This window comes from Dipodomys merriami, unplaced genomic scaffold (assembly GCF_024711535.1).
Source record: "Dipodomys merriami isolate MVZ:Mamm:240054 unplaced genomic scaffold, mDipMer1.0.p SCAF_491, whole genome shotgun sequence".
Taxonomy (NCBI): domain Eukaryota; kingdom Metazoa; phylum Chordata; class Mammalia; order Rodentia; family Heteromyidae; genus Dipodomys; species Dipodomys merriami.
In genome coordinates, this window is record NW_027206059.1 from 400,433 (window position 1) to 420,111 (window position 19,679).

Consider the following 19,679-nt stretch of genomic DNA (forward strand, 5'->3'; position numbering starts at 1 on the left):
TGCAGTGGGCTGTAAATGACTGCATCCTTGTACCCTAGTGAGTCTCCAGTTCCTCAAGAGCAGGGAGCACATCTAACTGTCTTGCTGTCTTTGGATTCGAGCACCATGCTTCCATCAAACAGAGATCAGTGAAAAATGGAATGAAGTCAACTGAAAGAGTTTCCCCCCAAGGCCAAAAGCAGGGACAAGTTGAACAGTGAATCATAACACAGGACATGAAATAAATGTTTCTGAATCTATACTGGCATAAGTGATTGACTCCAGGGAGGAGAGACAAATCTAGCAAGCAGAAGAATTCCCAATACATCAGGAAGATAATCCATCCTGAAAGTAAGGAAGAAAGACACCCCATTCCCAAGGAAGAACCAGGGCCCTGTGGCTTTCTTCCAGAGAGTAGACTTCGAGAGGAGGAGGGGAAGTGACTTCACTTCCAGGCAATGCATGGGACCAGCTGTGGCCCATTGTGTTGCTAACAGGAAAATGTCACTGCATCTCTGTCATCTTCCTCATGAAACCCCTCACCAACCGGCTAATAAGGGAAACACCAGATGAAGCCAGGGGAGGAAGGGCCCACGATTCACCTGACCGGAGTCCTTGTAAACGGGCAAGGTCTTCCCAAACAAGGCAGCCTGGCAAACCCTTGCAGCCAAGGGGAGACTCAGATGGTTTGACAACAACCTGTAATGTGGTATACTGGAAGATTCTGGATAGAAAAATGGCACCAGTGAAGACCGAGGAAATGTGAAGAGATTCTGGACCTTCTTTCACAATAGTCCATTGGTACATATCCACGAATGTAATGCATATCCTGCACTAACAAACATACTGAGGGAACTGGGCAAGAGGTCTCTGAACATTCACTCCAATTTTCCTTTTTTTCTGTGATAATGGGGTTTGAACCCAGGGCCTAACACTTTAAGTTTACCCATCACGAAGTGCCAGAACTTACCACAGGCGATGGTCCAGTAGACCAGGGAGTCAGGAGTCTGGTACAGGATTCGGTAAGGCGCAACTCGGGCACTGGAGTCCAATACGACGTCAAGAGTACCCACCAGGAGGCCTGTTGATGTAGAGGGAAACAGGTAAAGATTCCCATAGTACTTTCCTGAACCCCCAGAGGTGAGGGCGTTGTACCCCTTCTGTTCCACCTCCCAACAGCTCTACCACCCCTGCCCCAGCCCTTCACAGTGCTTCTATCTCAGACAGCATGGCGTGTGTGCATGTGCGTGTGCGTGTGCGTGTGTGTGTGTGTGTGTGTGGCTATACTACTAGTTTCAGGAAGCTCTGAGAGAAACTGCACCAGAGAGAAAATGGAGGGTTTCAAAACTACATAATGCTAAGACAGTCACCAAATAATCCTGCATATGATGGTATTTATAAATCCCTGTTGATAAAAGTAAGTCCCAAGCACCGACAGGGTAGGGTTTCATGTACCCCATCTTAGGACTGATATGTATTATCATTATTTTCCTTTTAGACTACAAAATAAATTTAAGTGAACAATGTCACAGGAAGCAAGTAGGTACTTCTGATTCACTGTGCCAGCCTGATACCTAACGGGTAATTAATCTGCCCAGCTTTCATTAATTGTCCATTATGTGTAAGACACATCATGAAGCCCCTGGGCTTCGTCTTTCTCACAGGTAGAAGGCTGACCTCATTTGCGGAAGGCTCAGGCATCAGTGAGTGTAGTGGATGTCAGTAGGTTTCCCAAGGCCTGGTTAGCCTTGGATAAGGGAACCACTGAGGCTCCCATCCTCAAGAAGTCAGCTTCAGCCCACCAAATCTCCATGTCCTGACCCCAGCCTGCATCATCAGAGCACAAGTGAGCTCTAGTTACCTCTTGCAATGGTTAGTGACTGTGTCACAAATGGCAAAGAACCATTGTTGCAATGAAAGCCTGTTTCGCCTCCCTGGTTCATCTTCAATGCCAGCGCGACCTTGTTTCCCGAGGTTGCAGATGTGTGTGTGTGTGTGTGTGTGTGTGTGTGTGTGTGTGTGTGTGGTTCTTACTCTGTTTTGCACCTCAGGGTGGTGCCATTGGGAGTGGGGGGAATCTGAGGAGGCGGGGCCTAATGGGAAGTCCTTAGGTTATTGGGGGCATGCCCTTGTAGGGGATTGTGGGATCTCATCTCTCTTCTCTTCTTTGCATTGAGGGCGAGCAGTGCTATGAGGCACACCAACCAGAGACCCAGAGGGATGGGTCTGGCTGGTCATGGACCAGAAACTCTTAAGACTGTGAGCTGAACAAACCTTTTCTTTTATAAGCTGATTATGTCAGGTATTTTGTTACTTGAACAATTCCTACAAATTCAATGCCCATAATTAGTCTAGATCTTCACCGAACCCAGCTCAGCACCATGCTTAAACTCAGAAGGATCTTGGAAGGACTCAGACCAATTCAGTCATCTTAGGGTACAACTAGGTGTCCAAAGTCTTGGTTTTCTCAGTTGCAAAATGAACACTATGCCCGGTCATTGGACCGTTGCTTAGGGCTGAGGGAGCGGGCATGGCGGTGAGGCCGGCAACCTGATTAGAACCTGCAAAGCCTTGCCTTTCCTCCCATTTGCTTGTATTAGACTGTAGGCTTGTGAGGGTGGCTTTGAGTCACAATGATGTCAACGATGCTGGAGGAGGAGACTGCAGGCCATCGCTGCCCTGCAGCCACAGCCCCCAGGCACAGCCCTGCCCCGGGCAGGCTTTTCACCACGTTTTGTTGCGTTGGAAACCACAAGTTCTGCTGAAAATGTGAGCCACGAGGCCCTCCTTGCCCTCCCCTCTGAACCTCCCCCCCAGCTCTCCCTTCCCCCTCTCTCTCTTTCTCTAGTCTAGGTTTTGAACTCAAGAGTACTGCCTCAGCCTCCTGAGTGCTGGGATTGCAAGGGTGGGCCACCTCACCCAGCTACATGCGTTATCTCTTGATGTGCCGTTTGGCAATCACAGACTGGAATTTGCACCTGCCATGGTGTTACCATACTGGGTGAGAGCGTGATAAGCACAATACTGCGGAAACATACTTCCTCCAGCTCTAGCACTCCTGGGTGTGTGAGAGAGAGCCATGTGTGGGCCAGTCAGTACGTGTTCAGAAATGCTTGGGTTCTGGGTCTAGCTCTGTCACGGCCAGTTGTGTGGAGTGGACAGGCCATTTCCCTTCTCAGTGCTTTGATTTTTCTCAGTCATGATCGCAATAGCACGTGTCTTCCTGAACTAGGCTTATTAATCAGCAGGCCTAAGTGAGGTAGACCACCACAGGGAAGTCCTAGTATTGTCCTTGGTTTTTGTGCAAGGGCAAAGCATCTATTTAGCTTACCTTTAAGCCACAGTGACCATTAGTTGACCTGAACATACCAGAACAAACAAACACATTTTTGCTAAAGTAGAAATGATTTCATTTTCCCTGGTCTATATGAAATATATTACAAATAAAGTGTATAGCAGTTACAGAGTTTTTCCAAGGTGACAAATTTCCACATAATGCCACGTGCATGTGAAATTTTTTTTGCTTGTTTTATTGTGACTCAGATTTTCAGTGAAGACATTTAATTACTTTGATTATCCACAGACAGAAGTGTATATTAATGGGAAAAGCAGAAAACAAATTTCCTCCTGCTAGAAATAAAATCCAAGTTCAGGAGAATGCAGACACATTCCTTAGGGAACATGAGTATTAGTAGTACTTCTTGCATCTTGGGTTAAAAGAAATAAAACGCCCACATGACTGCACATATCATCGAATGCTGGTTTTAGACACATGGATTTCAGTTGGTGTTAGGGAGCTGCATCCAGGATTAATCCATGTGGTTTCACAGGCCTCTCTAAAGGAATCATGACAGAGACTCCAAGGAGACTGAGGAAAGCAGTGGACAAAGAGGTCCTAGCTCTGTCATAGCCTCCAGAGCCTCAGTTTCTCCACCACCCTTTCTGGTTCACAAAACTTTTGTACCTCATGACACAGAAGACAGAAGGTCTCTGAAAAGATCCAACCCAATCCACATTAAAGTCCATCTCCATCATCATTATTCTAATTACTAATAGGCTGATCACTGTCCAGGTAAACACCCAGGCAGGAAGTAAGGCCATATGTCTTAAAGATAATCAGTCCAAAACAGAGCTGGAGGTGTTGCTCAGTGGCACAGCACCTGTCTAGTGAGAGCAAGGGCCCTGAGTTCCAACCCCCAGTACCCTCTAAGAAAACTTCTAGGAAAGAGAAAATACTCCTGCTATATTGATCCTCTATCCACACTGAATACTAGAGGATGGAAAAATCTCCTAAAATCTTCCTAAATTCTAGAGAAAAAAAACAACCATTTTAAAGCAGCAATCAGGATTTTCTTAGAAGTCTTATTACTCACAGCCCTGGAAGAGTTGTCAAAACACCGAACCTTGTCCTCATTCTCCACACAAAGCGCTGTTTAAACAGCTGTTCTAGTCAGCTGTTTCTGGTGTTAAACAATCTTTGATCGCCTGAGAGAACGCAACCAAATTATGGCCCTCAAAATAACTCTTGTCTGCATCTACCTATTACATTCGCTCAGCAGCAGCAGCAGCAGCCTGCAAGGCTAAAATGCTGATTTCAAGGAGGCTCAGATAACACTGCAAAGCTAATCTCCCCACTTGGTGGGTCCTGGGTACTACAGGGCGTGTGGAGCCTGACTTGCCATCCCTACGGGGCACTGGCTGAGCCAGGGGCAGGCTGGAGCTCCGTGGTTGCAGGAAGAGCTCATCGGCCCTCTGAGGCAGGTGTGTGTCAGGAGACATGGGGACAAAGGAAGACGACTCGTGAAACCCAAGTCCATGCGCTGATCGCTTGCATGATGTCAGGTGTAGCTGGGCCCCTGGTCTCTCCCCTGTTCTTCAGGCACGGAGTCAGTGGGAGATGAGGTTGAAGGAGACAGTCCACGGCTGGCAGAGCCCAGTGCAGGGAAGATCTGAAGGGCCGTGTTGCAAGTACAGGGAGAAGAAAAGTAACCCTTGGCCTGGGTGTGGAGGGGAATAGAGCCGTCTGAGAACACTTTCCTTTGCCTAAGTAGCCTGTCTCCTCGCACTCCCTCAATCTCTTTAGGTAACTCCTTAGCCTCCCCTGAAAGGCTGCTATCTGCAGTCCAGCGACGATTCCGCCCCCTGGACTCCATGAGTTTCCTCTGACCCTCGAAGGGTGCTGCTTCATGGCGGGCAGGGAAAGCATGCAGCCAAGCCACGCTCAGGGGCCCACTGGTGGAAAAGGGCACGGGTGAGGGTCTGGCAGGGCCAAAAAGCACTGCTGGCTCTCTCCTCAGGATGATGCTTCTCCCCCTCCTTGCCAAGAATTGGTCTTCGCATGTTTCTAAGTCTCTGATCTGTTCCAAGTTCACACTTTTCTAAAATACACTGCATACCAAGTACTTAATGTCTACACACACACACACTCTGCATATAAAGTACTTAATGTCTACACACACACACTCTGCATATAAAGTACTTAATGTATACACACACACACACACATACACTGCATACAAAGTACTTAATGTGTACACACACACACACACATATTTATTTATTTTTTGGTTGGTTGTGGGACTTGAACTCTGTCCCTGAGCTTGTCAGTTCAAGGCTAGCACTCTACCACGTTGAGCCACAGCACCACTTCTGGTTTTCTGGTAGTTCAGTGGAGGTAAGAGTCTCACGGACTTTCCTGCTCAGGCTGGCTTTGAACCGTGCTCCTCAGACCTCAGCCTTCTGAGTAGCTAGGATGACAGACGTGAGCCACCAGCACCCAGCCACATATATTTTTAAAGACAAAAATACGAGCTCCCAATTTTTATGACTAGATTCAACAGAACAGCGCTGCAGATAGATGTGGAGATGCCGGGTCTCAAGGTGGCATGTTTTAAAGCCTATACTTTAAGTAGCACTGGGCGGGGAAGGGGGCTCCATGGCAGTGGTTTTCTCAACAGCCTAGTTATTAGAATCCTGTGGATTGATCCTTTTAAAGAGTCCACCCAATTCAATCTTACGACCTCTACTTTAAGGAAAACAATTATTTTCGCAGTGCATGGAAGTCAAAGTCAATGCAACTTTTCAACCGAAGGTGAGAATACATGAGCGCAGGAGTCAGGAGGCTCAAGTGGTGCGTTTGTGGGGGCGGGGGGCCGGCTTCAGTGTTGTCAATGATGATGATGCTCGGATTGGGTGTGTGCCACCAGTGACACCTCCCCCCTCCCCCTCTTACAAGGCAGAGAGCAGCGCGGCAGCACGCAGAGACACAGAGCCTCTGTCCTGCAGCGTGGGGTCGCAGGTGGGCAGCACTCCTTCTTTCCAAGACCCCTCAAAGGGCAAGCACGGTGAGAGGCAAACCCAACTGTGACGTTCATAGTCTCTGCCTCAGGAGGTCAAGCACAGGTTGGTTTCTAAGGAAGGCTGAGATCTGGAGAGCCTTGGATCCGTTGGATCCGCAGGGCCTCTGTGAGACAGACAATTAGGTCCAGGCGGTTCCAATCTCCAGAGCACCTGAAAGGCCAACTCCTGCAGGAGCTGCTCTAATTCTCCAGGCAGGTCAAGCTCTTAAAGCCACACACGCCCCCCTCTGGTGCGGAAAGCAGCTGGGATGGGTTTTCCCTTCCCTTTGGGGAAGGACTTACTTAGAAGGACTTACTCAAGTACCTCTCTGCACTATACTTTGCTTGGTTCCTCAGTCAGGACCTGCTAATTCGCAGGGTCCAGTGCAACGTGAGAATCGGGTCCCTCCGTCTAAAACATCTTAAGAATTCCAGGATGGTTTCAACAGGACGTTAAAGCCAGCTTGGGACACTTCTAAGCTCAGGTCCCTCCCTGCACACGGGCCTTGCACCAAGGAAGAGGCCCTGACCCCGGCTCTTGCTGGGATCGCCTCCCACAGAACATTTCTTCTGTCCTCAGACTTCCTCATTCTGCAAAGTACTCTGCTGTTCTCAGACTTCCTTCTGGGATTCAAGTCTGCCCAATGTAAACCAACAAGAACCTTAATGGAAAAATCTTAAGCCAACTGTGTGATTGGACTCCACAGCCCAAAGGAGGAGGCAGCTGCCGTTCCCCGCGACATTTGCAGACAAGGCGGTCACCTTGTCTAGAGGCAGATCTGAGATCCAGGGCCAGCCACCATGAGACCAGAGAGACCGGAGACAGGAAGAGGGAGCTGAGGCGCTGGGGAGCCATTCACCGCCAGGCAGCCTGCAGCCTGTTCTGTTCCCAAGAGCTGGGCCATCACCTGTGAGCCTTTCTCTCCAGTGTGCCATGCTGGAGACGTGGCGGCCTGCAAATCACTGTCAACTTTCTTTTCTCGTGAATCTAACAGCATAACTCAGTATAACTCTAGCCGGGTGGGGGTGATTCATGTCTGTAACTCTAGCTACTCAGGAAGCTGATATCTGCGGACTGCAGTTAAAAGCCAGCCCAGGCAGGAAAGTCCATGAGACTCTTATCTCTAATTAACCACAAAAAAGCTGGAAGTGAATCTGTGGTTCAAGTGGTAAAAAAGCCAGATAAGAGTATAAGCCGCTGAGTTCAAGCCCCAGTACTGGTACGCATGTGTACACACACACACACACACATACACACACCAATAACTACATAATAAACTCTTATGAAATAGAAATAATTATGAATTGGAGACTACATGTAGGTAATAGAGTATACATCTGAAGAAATTACAATACAGCTATATAATAAAGCCTTTAAAAATCACATCCTTTATGATAACTCATTGGCATGGTAAAATATAGCTAATGTGTTATTTTGTAAAAGGCAGCAAAATGAATTTTTGTTTTGCATGACCCTAATTTGTCACAATAAAGTATAACTTCACCTCTGTTACAAATTTAATGCATATATTATTTTTAAAAATTACAACAAACGTTAAGGTCAGTGGGTGAGATGATCACCTTGCTTTATGCTGTCCTGTGCTTTCAAAAGTCTCTCAAGTGTACATCTAGTACTTGTATAATGAGAAAAACAAACATTTTGGATTTTCTTCCACGTTTATATGTTACTCAAACAAATATCATGACCTCAAGTGAACTGGCAGTTACTATGCTTATAATAACTCTGGTCCTTATTAAAGATAACCATGAAGTAACCAAGAAATCTTGTTGATAAAACACAAGACCTAGGCATCAATATATACATGAGCAGGGGCCTTGATTTTAGAAATTTTTCGTGTGTGTGTGTGTGTGTGTGTGTGTGTGTGTGTGTGTGTGTGTGTGTGTGTGTGTGTGTGTGTGTGTGTGTGTGTGTGTGTGTGTGTGTGTGTGTGTGTGTGTGTGTGTGTGTGTGTGTGTGTGTGTACTGAGGACCTCCTGCTGTACCTGTTTTTTTCCCACCCATGGCTGGTGCTCTATTGCTTGAGCCATTCTGGCTTTTTGCTAATTAACTAGCAGTAAGAGTCTCACAAACTTTTCTACGCAGGATACCTTTGGACTGAGGTCTTCTGAGTAACTAGGGTTGCACACATAAGCCACTGGTGCCCAGCACATTTTATAATCTCTAAGTTCATTTTAAACTCTGGTATACGAAGTCTATGGTTGCTCAAAATGGTGCAGATTCATAGACACAGCTCTGTATTGCTTAACTACTTGTAGACATTGGCTGTTTCAAAAATTTGCTCATTTCAACTCAAAAGCTATAAAAATTAAGAGAATCAAGTTAGTTTCGCCACCTCATCAATGAATGTTCATTCAATCCATAAGCTCTCTTGACATCTATAACTGAAGCAAACGTATAAATTAAGTGCTTATAGTGACTTAGGAGATACCTGAAAGGATTAGCTCTTAATACTGGCTAAATTTGGGGGAATTACATTTGATACAGGAGAAATCACAGACCTTTCTGATTATTAGAATTTCAAATTCAAAGTAATTATCATACTGCTGGGACTGTGTAAAACCTTGTGCTCATACTTATGCACAATCTTATGCATTCTACTAAAGCAATTTTTAAAAAGTGGGTTTAGAAAACAGTACAGTGGAAATCCTACCATAAAAGTTTATAAATGATCAAACTAACCAGTCATCTCCTGGTACTTTTTTTATAAAGGCCACTGGCTCTGTAAGAATGGGTCACTCAGCACAGTGGGAGATGAGGGCTACCTGGGAAGGTCAAAGGTAACATCGGGGCACAGTTTCCTTGGGCTGCCTTTGAGCACAGATTACAATTACGGAAACCAAGATAGTGAAAACGTAAGACAGGCCAGTCATGAAGCTGAAAGGGTTCAACACAGCCAGCAAGCTGATCAGACAGACAAAAGCAGACACCGAAGTAAACACAGAAAGAATGTAAAGGCCGAGGAAGCCAGTCATCAGCAAGAAGGGAAAGGAAAGAGCAGATAGTGGACAGTGCCAACAAGCGGATCAGGTAGATAACGTCCCAGACAGCCAGAGTGCAAGAGTCGCTTCCGCCCTGTGGCCTTGCTTCTGGTCTGCCCTGCAGGCTGGGTTCCCAGTCAATGAACCTTGAGAACCAAATCCAAGAACCTGGACTCAAGACAGCTTGGGTCTCTGCTCCTTGTCATTTGCAATGCCCGATCAAAGCGGTGATGAATTCCCTTGACTGGCTCTAGGTGGGCTGGGCATGTGCCTGTCCCCTTCCACACTATAGCTGGCCCAGGGTTCTAGAGCAAGGGACCAAGGCATGACTGCCGCACAGCCAGTATTCTAACACAGATGACAACAGTGGCTGCAGAAGGGTGGTGATTAAGACAATCGTGTATGTGCTGGAGAGAGAGGCAGGGGGCGTGGCATGATGATGGGAGTCGGCTTCCTGGCATGGAGGCGCTACCCCACCTGCCCTCCCCAGAGGAATTCGGGCTCTGGCTTAGCCTCCAGTCCCCGACAAGGCTGAGGGATGCTTCACTGAGAGATGTCAGGTTGTGCTGGTAAGTGTTAAGGCATTAAGTGAGCGCCACCTGCATCAAAGGCCCAGAGAAAGCGCTAAAACGGAAACTGAGCAGAGAAGACCACAGAATAAATCCAGATTCCGGAACAAACAAGCAAACAGACAAACAAGAAAGCCCAGGTGCTTGGTCTTTGCAAAGCCAGATGGCAATGCACGTATACACTCTTCCTTTGTGTCGAGTATAACATTATGTGTGTTCAGCATGGACCAATGACCTCATATGTAGGTGAGTCCCTTATGGAATATATTAGCTCTAATTGAGATTTCCTTAGAAGTAGTCCAAGGATGGCCTAGAAACAGCTTGTTAACTCTTTAAAAATATGTACAATAGATGGAAATTTCTTTCTATCTATCCCATCACCGGTAAAATCAAAAGCAACACACTAGATTGGGAAACATTTTTTGCAATATGATTTCACAATCATTTCCAAGAAACTTGCTTTGTTTTTTTCCTTAACTATAATCCTACCACCAACACAGAACAGTCTCATACTGGCATTACTCATGATACTCATGACCAGCATCTTTAATCAATGACAGACAAGCAACAAGGTAAGTTATTTCTTATATCACTGTTCTGTATATGAATTGGACATTTAAAGTAATGAAGTTGTGTTCTTTTTTTTTTTTTTTTTTTTTTGCTGGTTGTGGGGGCTGAACTCTGGACCTGAGCACTGTCCCACAGTCCCACTTCTAGCTTTTTATGCTTATGTGGTACTGAAGAATCAAACCCAGGGCCTCATTTATGCAAGGCATGCGCTCTACCACTGAGCCACCTTCCCAGCCCCGTTGTGTTCATTTTAATCCAGCTCCTTAAACTTTTACACACACACACACACACACACACACACACACACACACACACACACAGAGTCATCCCTAAGTAGAGGACTTGTTCTAGGACTTTTCAAAGACACCAAAATCCACTGATGCTCACCTGTCTTATATCTAATTGTGCAACATTTGGATGCAAGCTACGTATATCTTTTTTAAAGAAGACAATCAACATGCTTTCTTTTCAACCAATATGGTCTTTGAACAAACATGAGTTTCACCATCTTCCTGGGTCTCTGTGGCACTCTGGGTAAATGTTATATTCCCCAATCAGTATGTCCTTGAAGCAGACATTCAGACAAGATTCTGCCCACCTTTCCTTCCTGTCATTTGTATTGAGAGGGATGAGACAGACAGAAATAGACAGAGGTGTTCAAGGCCTCAATGGCTTATTTCTTGTTTGTAATTGCTGTTTGTTTAGAGGGTCCAGACTGGCTTTGAACTATGATCTTCCCCGAGGGCTGGGATTACAGGCACATACTACCATGCCCAGCTTGCTGTTTTTACATTTCATTTTAGATGCTGCATCAATATGTGCAGGCAAGCCTTCTACATGACAGTGACTTTGTGATAAAGAATTTATTTAAAAAAAGATTTCTTTACCCCCAGCACAAAGATAACGATAGTACCTTCCCAACAGGAGCTGTGGTAAGGATGAAAGATGATGTGCACACAACACATGGTGCTGGGCACCTGGCTCCTGATGAGTTCCATAAATGGTGCCATCTGTGGCTGCCAAGTGTGGCAAGGCGGCCCAGCATGGTGAGGGCACACGGGCGTACAACACACACAGTCCATGGCTCATCGGTGGAGAACGCTTTGGAAGGTGTGTGGCAGACATGGGCTGTGGCCAGCAGCACCCTGGGAAGTGTCTGGGTTTTACCAGCTGTGGTTTCTAGGCTAGGAGGTCACATGTGTGATGAATAGAAAGTCGTGTGATGAAGACAGGAGGGGAAACAGAGGCAGAGGACTGCTTCAAAATCGCCTTCAGAAACCCCTTCCTTTATAGCAGGAACTCACCACACCAGCCAAGTGAATATCCGCATCTCACAGATGACAGGAACGTGGAGCTGCCCATGCTGCCGGCCTGCCCCTACCGCGTCCCACACAAGGAGGGGAGGGACACCAGGCAGGAGGAGGTAAGCCAGCCCCACCAGGGCTGTGACTCTGGGAAGGGGCAAGCTCCCAGAGGAAGGCTTTGCATCGCACATGCTGGAGGAGGCCTGCTCACACTCACTGCTCCTCCATTGATCCGCAAGTTTCTAATGTCAGTGATAAGCTCCAGTCTCCATGGTTGGGTATTTTTTCTCCCACGGGGAAGGTCGTGACCCTCGTACCTGGGACCACAGAACAGCTGTGGAGCCTGGGTCTAATCAGCCAGCAGAGCTCCTTTCCTATGTCCCTGAAGGTAGATGCTGCCCTCAACCAGCTAGTCTCTACAGGATGCCTCCAGACCACACGAGCACCGAGGAAGATGGTAGAAACCTCCAGAGTCTCTTGGGAGGAAGGGGGAATGGTCTGGAACACAGTTCTTATTTCTACTACAAGTTTTCTTTAATGCTCATTGCCTTAGTTACAGAAAGGAGAACAAAAACCAAAATTAAAATATACTCTATATACTAAGCAAACAAATATTTAATTTGGCTCCTAAAACAACATTAAAATGTCAGCCGCAACCATAGCCATCCTGATCCTTTAAATGAATTTCTTTTTAAAGTTTTTATGCTAGTGCTGGGGCGTGAGCTCAGGGCCTAGGTGCTGTCCCTTAGCTTTTTTGCTCAAGGCTGGTGCTCCACCACTTGAGCCATAGCTCCACTTCTGGCTTTAGCTGGTTAATCACAGATAACAATCTCCAGGACTTTCCTGTCCTGGCTTTGAATCTTGACCCTCAGATCTCAGCCACCTGAGTAGCTAGGATTGCAGACATGAGCAATTAGGCACTGGGTTCATTTTCTTATTTGATCCTTACTATATTATCTCTGGACTCACATATTATCTCTGGAGGCTGGAAAAGGGTTTTGCAAGTTAGATCACAAATAAAGGGCTCATGCACCAAATACATAAACAGTTCTTGATGTTAAGAAAAAGTACAACCAACAAACACAAAGTGGGTGGGCAGAAAAATAACAGAGTTAACAAAAAAGGAAATATAAATAGCTGACACACATGAAAAAATGTTCAACATCACTTAAAAGAAAAATGCAAATTACAAATAACTGAGATGCCATTTTCTGTGTCAGAATGGCAAAAATCCAAGTGTGATAACACATGCTGTTTTGTAAGAATGGGAAACCAGACATTCCTCACACATTTGTGAGCCGGGAGCCTGGAAAAATTCACAGGGAAGGCCACGGGGAAAATCCATTAAAAAAATCCCTAATGCAAACATGCAACATCCCACAATTTCACTCAGGATTGATTCCATGTTCCATAACACTATCCAAATGACCTATCATACGCAGAGTCCCTTATCTTCTTTGTTTTGTGTTGGTACTGGGGCTCATCCTCAATGTTTCACATTCTTGCTTAGCTTTTTCACTGGAGGTTTTAGTTTTACTATTTGAACCGCGTCTCCAGTTTCAGCTTTGCTAGTTAATTAGAAATAAGACTCTCTCTGATTTGCCTGTCTGGGCTGGCTTCATCTGAGATCCTCAGATCTCAGCTTCTTGAGTAGATAGGATTTACAGGCATGAGTTCCTGGTGCCAGGAAGAGGTTATTTCTTGCAGCGTGACTGATAGTGTAAAAGTTTGGAAACCTCACAAACATCTGTTAACAGGGGAGAATTAAAGTGAATGAAGACAATGTCATATAACAGAAAACACACAGCCATAATAAAGCAAAATGGTAGCATTCTATGTTTTGATACGAGAAGATGTAATGTTCATTACAAATAAAACAACCATGATGCAGAAAAAAAATCTTTGTCGATGAAGGGTTGGGGTGGACTAGACCCACACTGCTTATCTGCTGTCATGTGCAGAAATCACCTGGGTGATGAAACATGTGTACAGAAGTGAACTAGAGTTGGGGATAAGTGAGTGGCTGGCTGAAAGAATTCAGGCGTTTTCCTCCTTAATCGATAGACATTCCACAACCTCATCTGATTTTGGAAGATTAGTAGGACTGGACTTGGTGATGGTTGGGTGAAAGGAATTTTGCTCCATATACCTTGTAATGTCTTTGGATGTTTGAACCAATTGACTGTACTATCACTCAGACTTTACAAAATGTGAGCCTAAAAGTTTGGCTACATTAGGCAAGCGCATGACAATGGAGCTACACTCTAGATCTTTAAAACCTTATAGTTATAACTCCAGCTGGGTGCTGGTGGCTCACACCTGTAATCCTAGCTACTCAGGAGGCTGAGATCCTGGATCCCAGTTCAAAGCCAGCACGAAAGTCCATGAGACCCCCTATCTCCAATAAACCACACAGAAAACTGGAAGTGGCACTGTGGCTCATGTGGTAGAGCACTAGCCTTGAGCTGAAGAGCTGAGGGACAGCGTTCAAGCCCAGAGTTCAAGCCCCACGGCTGACAAAAAAAAAGTGACTGTCAAAGTGACTGTCTTTGTTGAAAATCATCAAATCCACCTCAAAAGTTGGGGCAGAGCTGTCAAGAACTGCTAAGGGTCATAATTTACATTTGAGCTATGGACCTTGGAGGTGGAAACATTCTCACCACCGCGTTTCCTAAAATGGTGTTAATTAGCAGCACACAAACACAAAAGCAACTTCTTTATGATCCAAGTTTCTATACAATGATCGAACCAAAACGTAATCAACAAGTGATATACAGCAAAACTAGAAAGCCAGTGTGAGTCTGACACAACCACATTAGTTTCTTGTGGAAGATGAAGTTGTGTTGCTGAGATTAAATGATCACCTGGATTAGGAATATTGTACGATGTAATTCATCCTGGAGTCCAAGTTTCCTGGGCTTCAGTACACTGCCTTTCGTTATGCGGAGCATTTACCCTACTAGTGCATTCTCTACTCAAATTCAGGAAATCCTTGTTCTATGTGCTGTAAAGTCATCTGCCATTCTTTGGGCCCTATATATCTTTTGCATTTCCAAGCTGCCCGTGCCATTTTCCAATGCTCATTACAAGCTCAATGGACCAGACACCACCATGAATCTATCTGTAGTGCCAAATCAAACACTCAAATTGGGTATCCAAAGCAGTCAGCAGTCAGAAGGTAGCCATTGTGATAACCTAGAATAAACTTTGTGTTGCTATTTTGTTAGTAGTAGTAACATCCTAGGAAGTGGCACTGTGGCTCCAGTAATAGAGCACTAGCCTTGAGCACAAAGAGGCTCAGGGACAGCACTCAGGCCCTGAGTTCAAGCCTCCGGATGGAAAAAAAAAATAATCAGTACTATTAACATCTTAATAAAACTGAAAATACAAGGAATTTAGACTTGAAGCTGTGTACAGACCCTAGCTATATATACTCACAGGTATACTCACAGGCTCTCCTATTTGCTGCTTCTGTGAAAGACTCCATGTCTTTAGCCTGTTGTTTAAGCCTCTGGGGGTCTGGCCCTATGTCTCCTGAGTTTACTTTCATCTCTGTATCACTGCCCACAGTTGGGGGCAGCCCAGGCCCCTTTCCCTTGCCTGCTCCAGGACATAATCTCAAACCAACTACAAGGAGAATGTGGACCATCCTCATGACATAATCCCAAGTCAGCAAAAATAACATCATGCACGGGGCTCATATACCTCAGTGCGCATTTCAAAGCCTCTTTTCACTAAATCTCAACAAAACCCAAGAAACTGGGTTCTTATTAAACATCTGTTCAGTCTTACCAAATTGAGTCTCTGCAGCATACATGTTTTGCATGCTCGGTGTCTTTCTGTGATTACCACCCAACATCTGTTTGATGGGTGAGAAAGTCAGTGAATGATGGGATGAATAAATGACGATGAATTATTAAAATTTAGAGCCTGTTAAAGTGATGCATGCTGGTAGACTTTGAACACTTGGTCTTTTTGCAGCATTTCTACCATCTCTCTTTAATTATGCTGAGCCAGGATTACCCTTTACTAATTAAAATCTTTCTCCACAGAAGATGTTCTTTAAAACCCTAGTTTAGGAGGAAACTAAGTGCTGAGTTTCCATGCATATTTATCTTGAAGCATTTGCAGGTGCAGTGTAGGGAGATATTTTGGTACCTGGCCAATTGCCAAGGCTAAAGTTAAAACAGGTTTCTGAAAGTGAACGAGGATGCAAGGTGGCGAACGCTGTTCCTCCAGTCAAGGAATACAACAAGTGCAAAGGTCACTGGTGTGTACTTCCCACGCGCTCGTCTGATACCATGTTCATCATCAGTCAGGAAGGTAGACCACAATCCAACACAAAGGGGAAAGAAGCAAGTTCTCTCTCAAGTTCAGACAATTTCCAATGGGAGAGACAACAGTCCTCACAAAGCTGTCAGCTCATCTCTGATAGCCTTCAGAAAGAGCAGAAGTCTACTTTCTGGAATGAAAATAAAACACAAAGAATGTAAACACATTTTCCCCCCACAGTATTCTGGGGCCCGTGGGAGCTCCTTGGGACTCTGTTTTACTTCCCTTTCTAGCCTTAATTCTTCTGGACTTCTGTCTGCCATGCAGTCTCCATTTGCCACAAGTGCATAATAAATGCTATTAATTGGTTATCCTCTCTCTCTCTCTCTCTCTCTCTCTCTCTCTCTCTCTCTCTCTCTCTCTCTCTAAGATTTCACATAACAGAATAAAGCCATTTCCCTGAATTTCAGAATGCAAGTAATGTGGGAAAGACATATACTAGTGAATCTGGTCTTTCAGAAATCTGATGCATGGTTTGCATAAATGTCCATAGTTCAAGGAGCTTTAACAAATGCCAAAAGATTGTGATGATATGCAAATGAGACGGCATTCAACCACAACTGCATTCCCCAAATTCCATCACAACAGCCAGGGGACCTCTGAAGGTACCAGGAAACTGCAGTCCAGTACGGCAGGCCACACCCTCCTTCCTCTTGGTTTGAAAAATGTAATTAAAAACAACAAAATAATGGGATTGTCACCCTTGGTAGAAATCTCTTTGAACAACAGTTCACTTGGATCTGAACAGGCACTCTGTTTCGAAGGGCTATCACAACCAATGCCCCCAGATATTTTGTGGGGGCCCCAAATGTCAACATATCCAGTACTATGTTTTCTCCACACAGAAGCCCAGAAAAACCATGCAGAAAAACGTTCTCGATCCACATGTCAGATTCCATTCCTTTGGTGAAGTATGTATGACTGGGGCCCTATCTGTGGGCGATGGTTTTAGAGATTTCAGACCAGGTCACTCAGCCCTGTTGGCTCTGGCCCTGTGGTAAGGCTGCGCATCCTGGAGGGGCCACGGTACGGCCGCACATCATGGTGGGAACAATGGAGAGGGAATCATCTCACCTCATAGACTAGGAAGCAAAAGGTGAGAGAGAAAGCAGCCAGGATCCTTATATCATTTTCATGGGCAATCTCCCATTGGCCCAACTTCCTTCCACTTGGACCTATGTTTTAAAGATTCCACCACTTTCCACACTTCCCAGCACCACAGACATTTAAGACCAAGCCATTACAACCCATGTTGTTTCCTGCCTTCAATTTTTGATTCCCACTCTGATAAAGCACTGGAAAGTTTTTTTTCCCTAAGACTCCAGCCTTTTACATACTTAAGCCTTCATAGAAGCATCATGAGTAGCTTTTCCTATTCACCTCTTCCAACAACTAAGGCCTCTCCCCTAGCCTCTGGTCTTTTATTGGTAAATAGGAGACTAGGGGGACCTAGTCAGTAAAAGTCCTCTATTTCTAGTTGTTAGAATCAGAGCAAATCAGATGCTACCTAAAACTTCCAAAGACACCCTGACAAACAGAATCTAATAGCCCAGTGCCAGTGGCTCATGCCTGTAATTTGAACTCAGGAGGCTGAGATATTAAGATTGAAGTTTGAAGCCAACCTGTGCAGGAAAGTCCTTGAGACTCTTTTCTCTAATCAGCCACTAAAAAAGCCAGAAGTGGAACTGTGGCTCAAGTGGCAGAGTACTAGCCTTGAGCAGAAAAGCTCAGAAACAGATCAAGCTCCAAGGCCAGCATCTAAAACAAAACAAAACTAAGAATCTAATAGCAATGTCCACCTGTAAAATCAAGAGGACACATACCTGTGTGCACACCAATGCCACCATACGGCATGTATGACACCCAAACGTGCAATAATAAAGCACCACTGATGCACAGAAACCCCACAGGTAATGGATGCAAGTAATCAATACTCTCCATCCCAAATGGGACGCAAACAGACCTTCTTCCAATGGGAACAACCGGAGACCACCCCAAACATGCTTGGAGCTGCTGTTCTAAGCAATTCAACAATTTTTGCTCGCTTATTATCAATGAACTTGCATTTAATAACACCCACCATTTATCCAAAGATGACTAGCTACTGTCACACTCACACGACAGGCCATTTAACCTGGCCTGACTCTCCAGTTCCAGTTCCTGAACCTTCCAGTTCCCTGTATGGGGGGCAGTACGCAGGCCTTACAAGCGTTAAGACACCAGCACACACATGGCCACCTCACACAGTGGCTGCGTAGCTCCCCCTCTGCCACGGAGCAATCACGTGAGCACTGTTTATTGGAGCGGTGTGTGGGTCAAATGAGAGGGTACATGTATAATGTACTCAGCACGGTGCTGGGCTCTCAGGAAATGCCCAGCTAGTGATGCATACAATTAGGACGAGTAATTATTATGTGGAGTCTCACTGACAAAATTGGATTCACTACTCAGTAAAAAGAAAATCTGGAGCCATCAAAATGACTGATTCACAAAAGGGCAAATGTTTTCCAATCTGGTGCCTGTCTTGAACAATGAATATTTGGCTAAAATCCTCCACAGTAAAAGTTGAAACACACACACACACACACACACACACACACACACACACACACACACACACACACACACACACACACACACACACACACACACACACACACACACACACACACACACACACACACACACACACACACACACACACACACACCCCAATCCCAAAACATCAAAAGCCAGGCATGGTGGTACACATCTGTAATCCCAGAACTCTGGAGACTCAAAACCAGTTTGGGCTGCATGGTGAGACTATGTCTGTTTCAAGGAAATAATGATAGTAAAAACCAACCAAACAACAAGGAAACAAAAAGCTCACCAAATATTTGGAGAGTGCTTAATGTGTTCAGATTCATTGCTCATGTTATATTCATGTAAGTCCCAAGAAACACGTTTTTCTCACTTCATAACTATATGGGAAAACTGAAGCTGGCGGAGTTTGGTCTCAAAGCCAGATCTTCTCCACTCTCCACTCCTCTACTCTTCCTCTTCCCTCCACACTGCAGCTACTTGCTTTTCTTTCCTTGTCTTTTCTTTGTCCTAGTACTGGGGCTTGAACTCAGAGCCTCACACTTTTGCTTGGCTTTTTCACTCAAGGCTGGCTTTCTACCACTTGAGCCAGACCTCTATTTCCAATTTATTGGAGATAAGAGACTCACAGACTTGGCTGATTTTGAACCATGATCCTCAGATCTCCGCCTCGATCCTCAGACCTCGGCCTCCAGAGGAGCTAGGATTACAGGCATGAGCCACCGGTGCCCTCCTTCAGGCTTGTTTTCATCCTTATTTTACAGATAAGGAGACTGAGGCAGAGACACTCAATTCACTCACTCACACCAGTTTGGGATTAAAAAGATGGGTAGTGGTGAAATCTAGCCCGGGCTCTAGCTGGAGACTGAGCTTCCTGTGGCAAAACTCACACAACACCTTTTTCTGTGTATAAAGCTCTGGACAGCACGGGCTCAGGTCAGAGCCCTGAAACACAAGTCCACACTTGTTAACCGCTAGACTTCTGTCCCTTAGGACAGTTCTAG

At 45.4% G+C, this 19,679-nt stretch overlaps 1 protein-coding gene across 2 annotated transcripts in view; it reads right to left on the reverse strand.

Moving 5' to 3' along the window:
- Positions 1-19,679, reverse strand: part of LOC138809333 (TBC1 domain family member 9) — a 67,704-nt gene that overhangs the window by 39,214 nt on the left and 8,811 nt on the right. For both annotated transcript variants that reach the window (XM_069995875.1, XM_069995876.1), the window contains exon 2: positions 950-1,060. In XM_069995875.1, the coding sequence (XP_069851976.1) occupies positions 950-1,060 (111 nt within the window). The remainder of the gene's footprint in view (positions 1-949; positions 1,061-19,679) is intronic.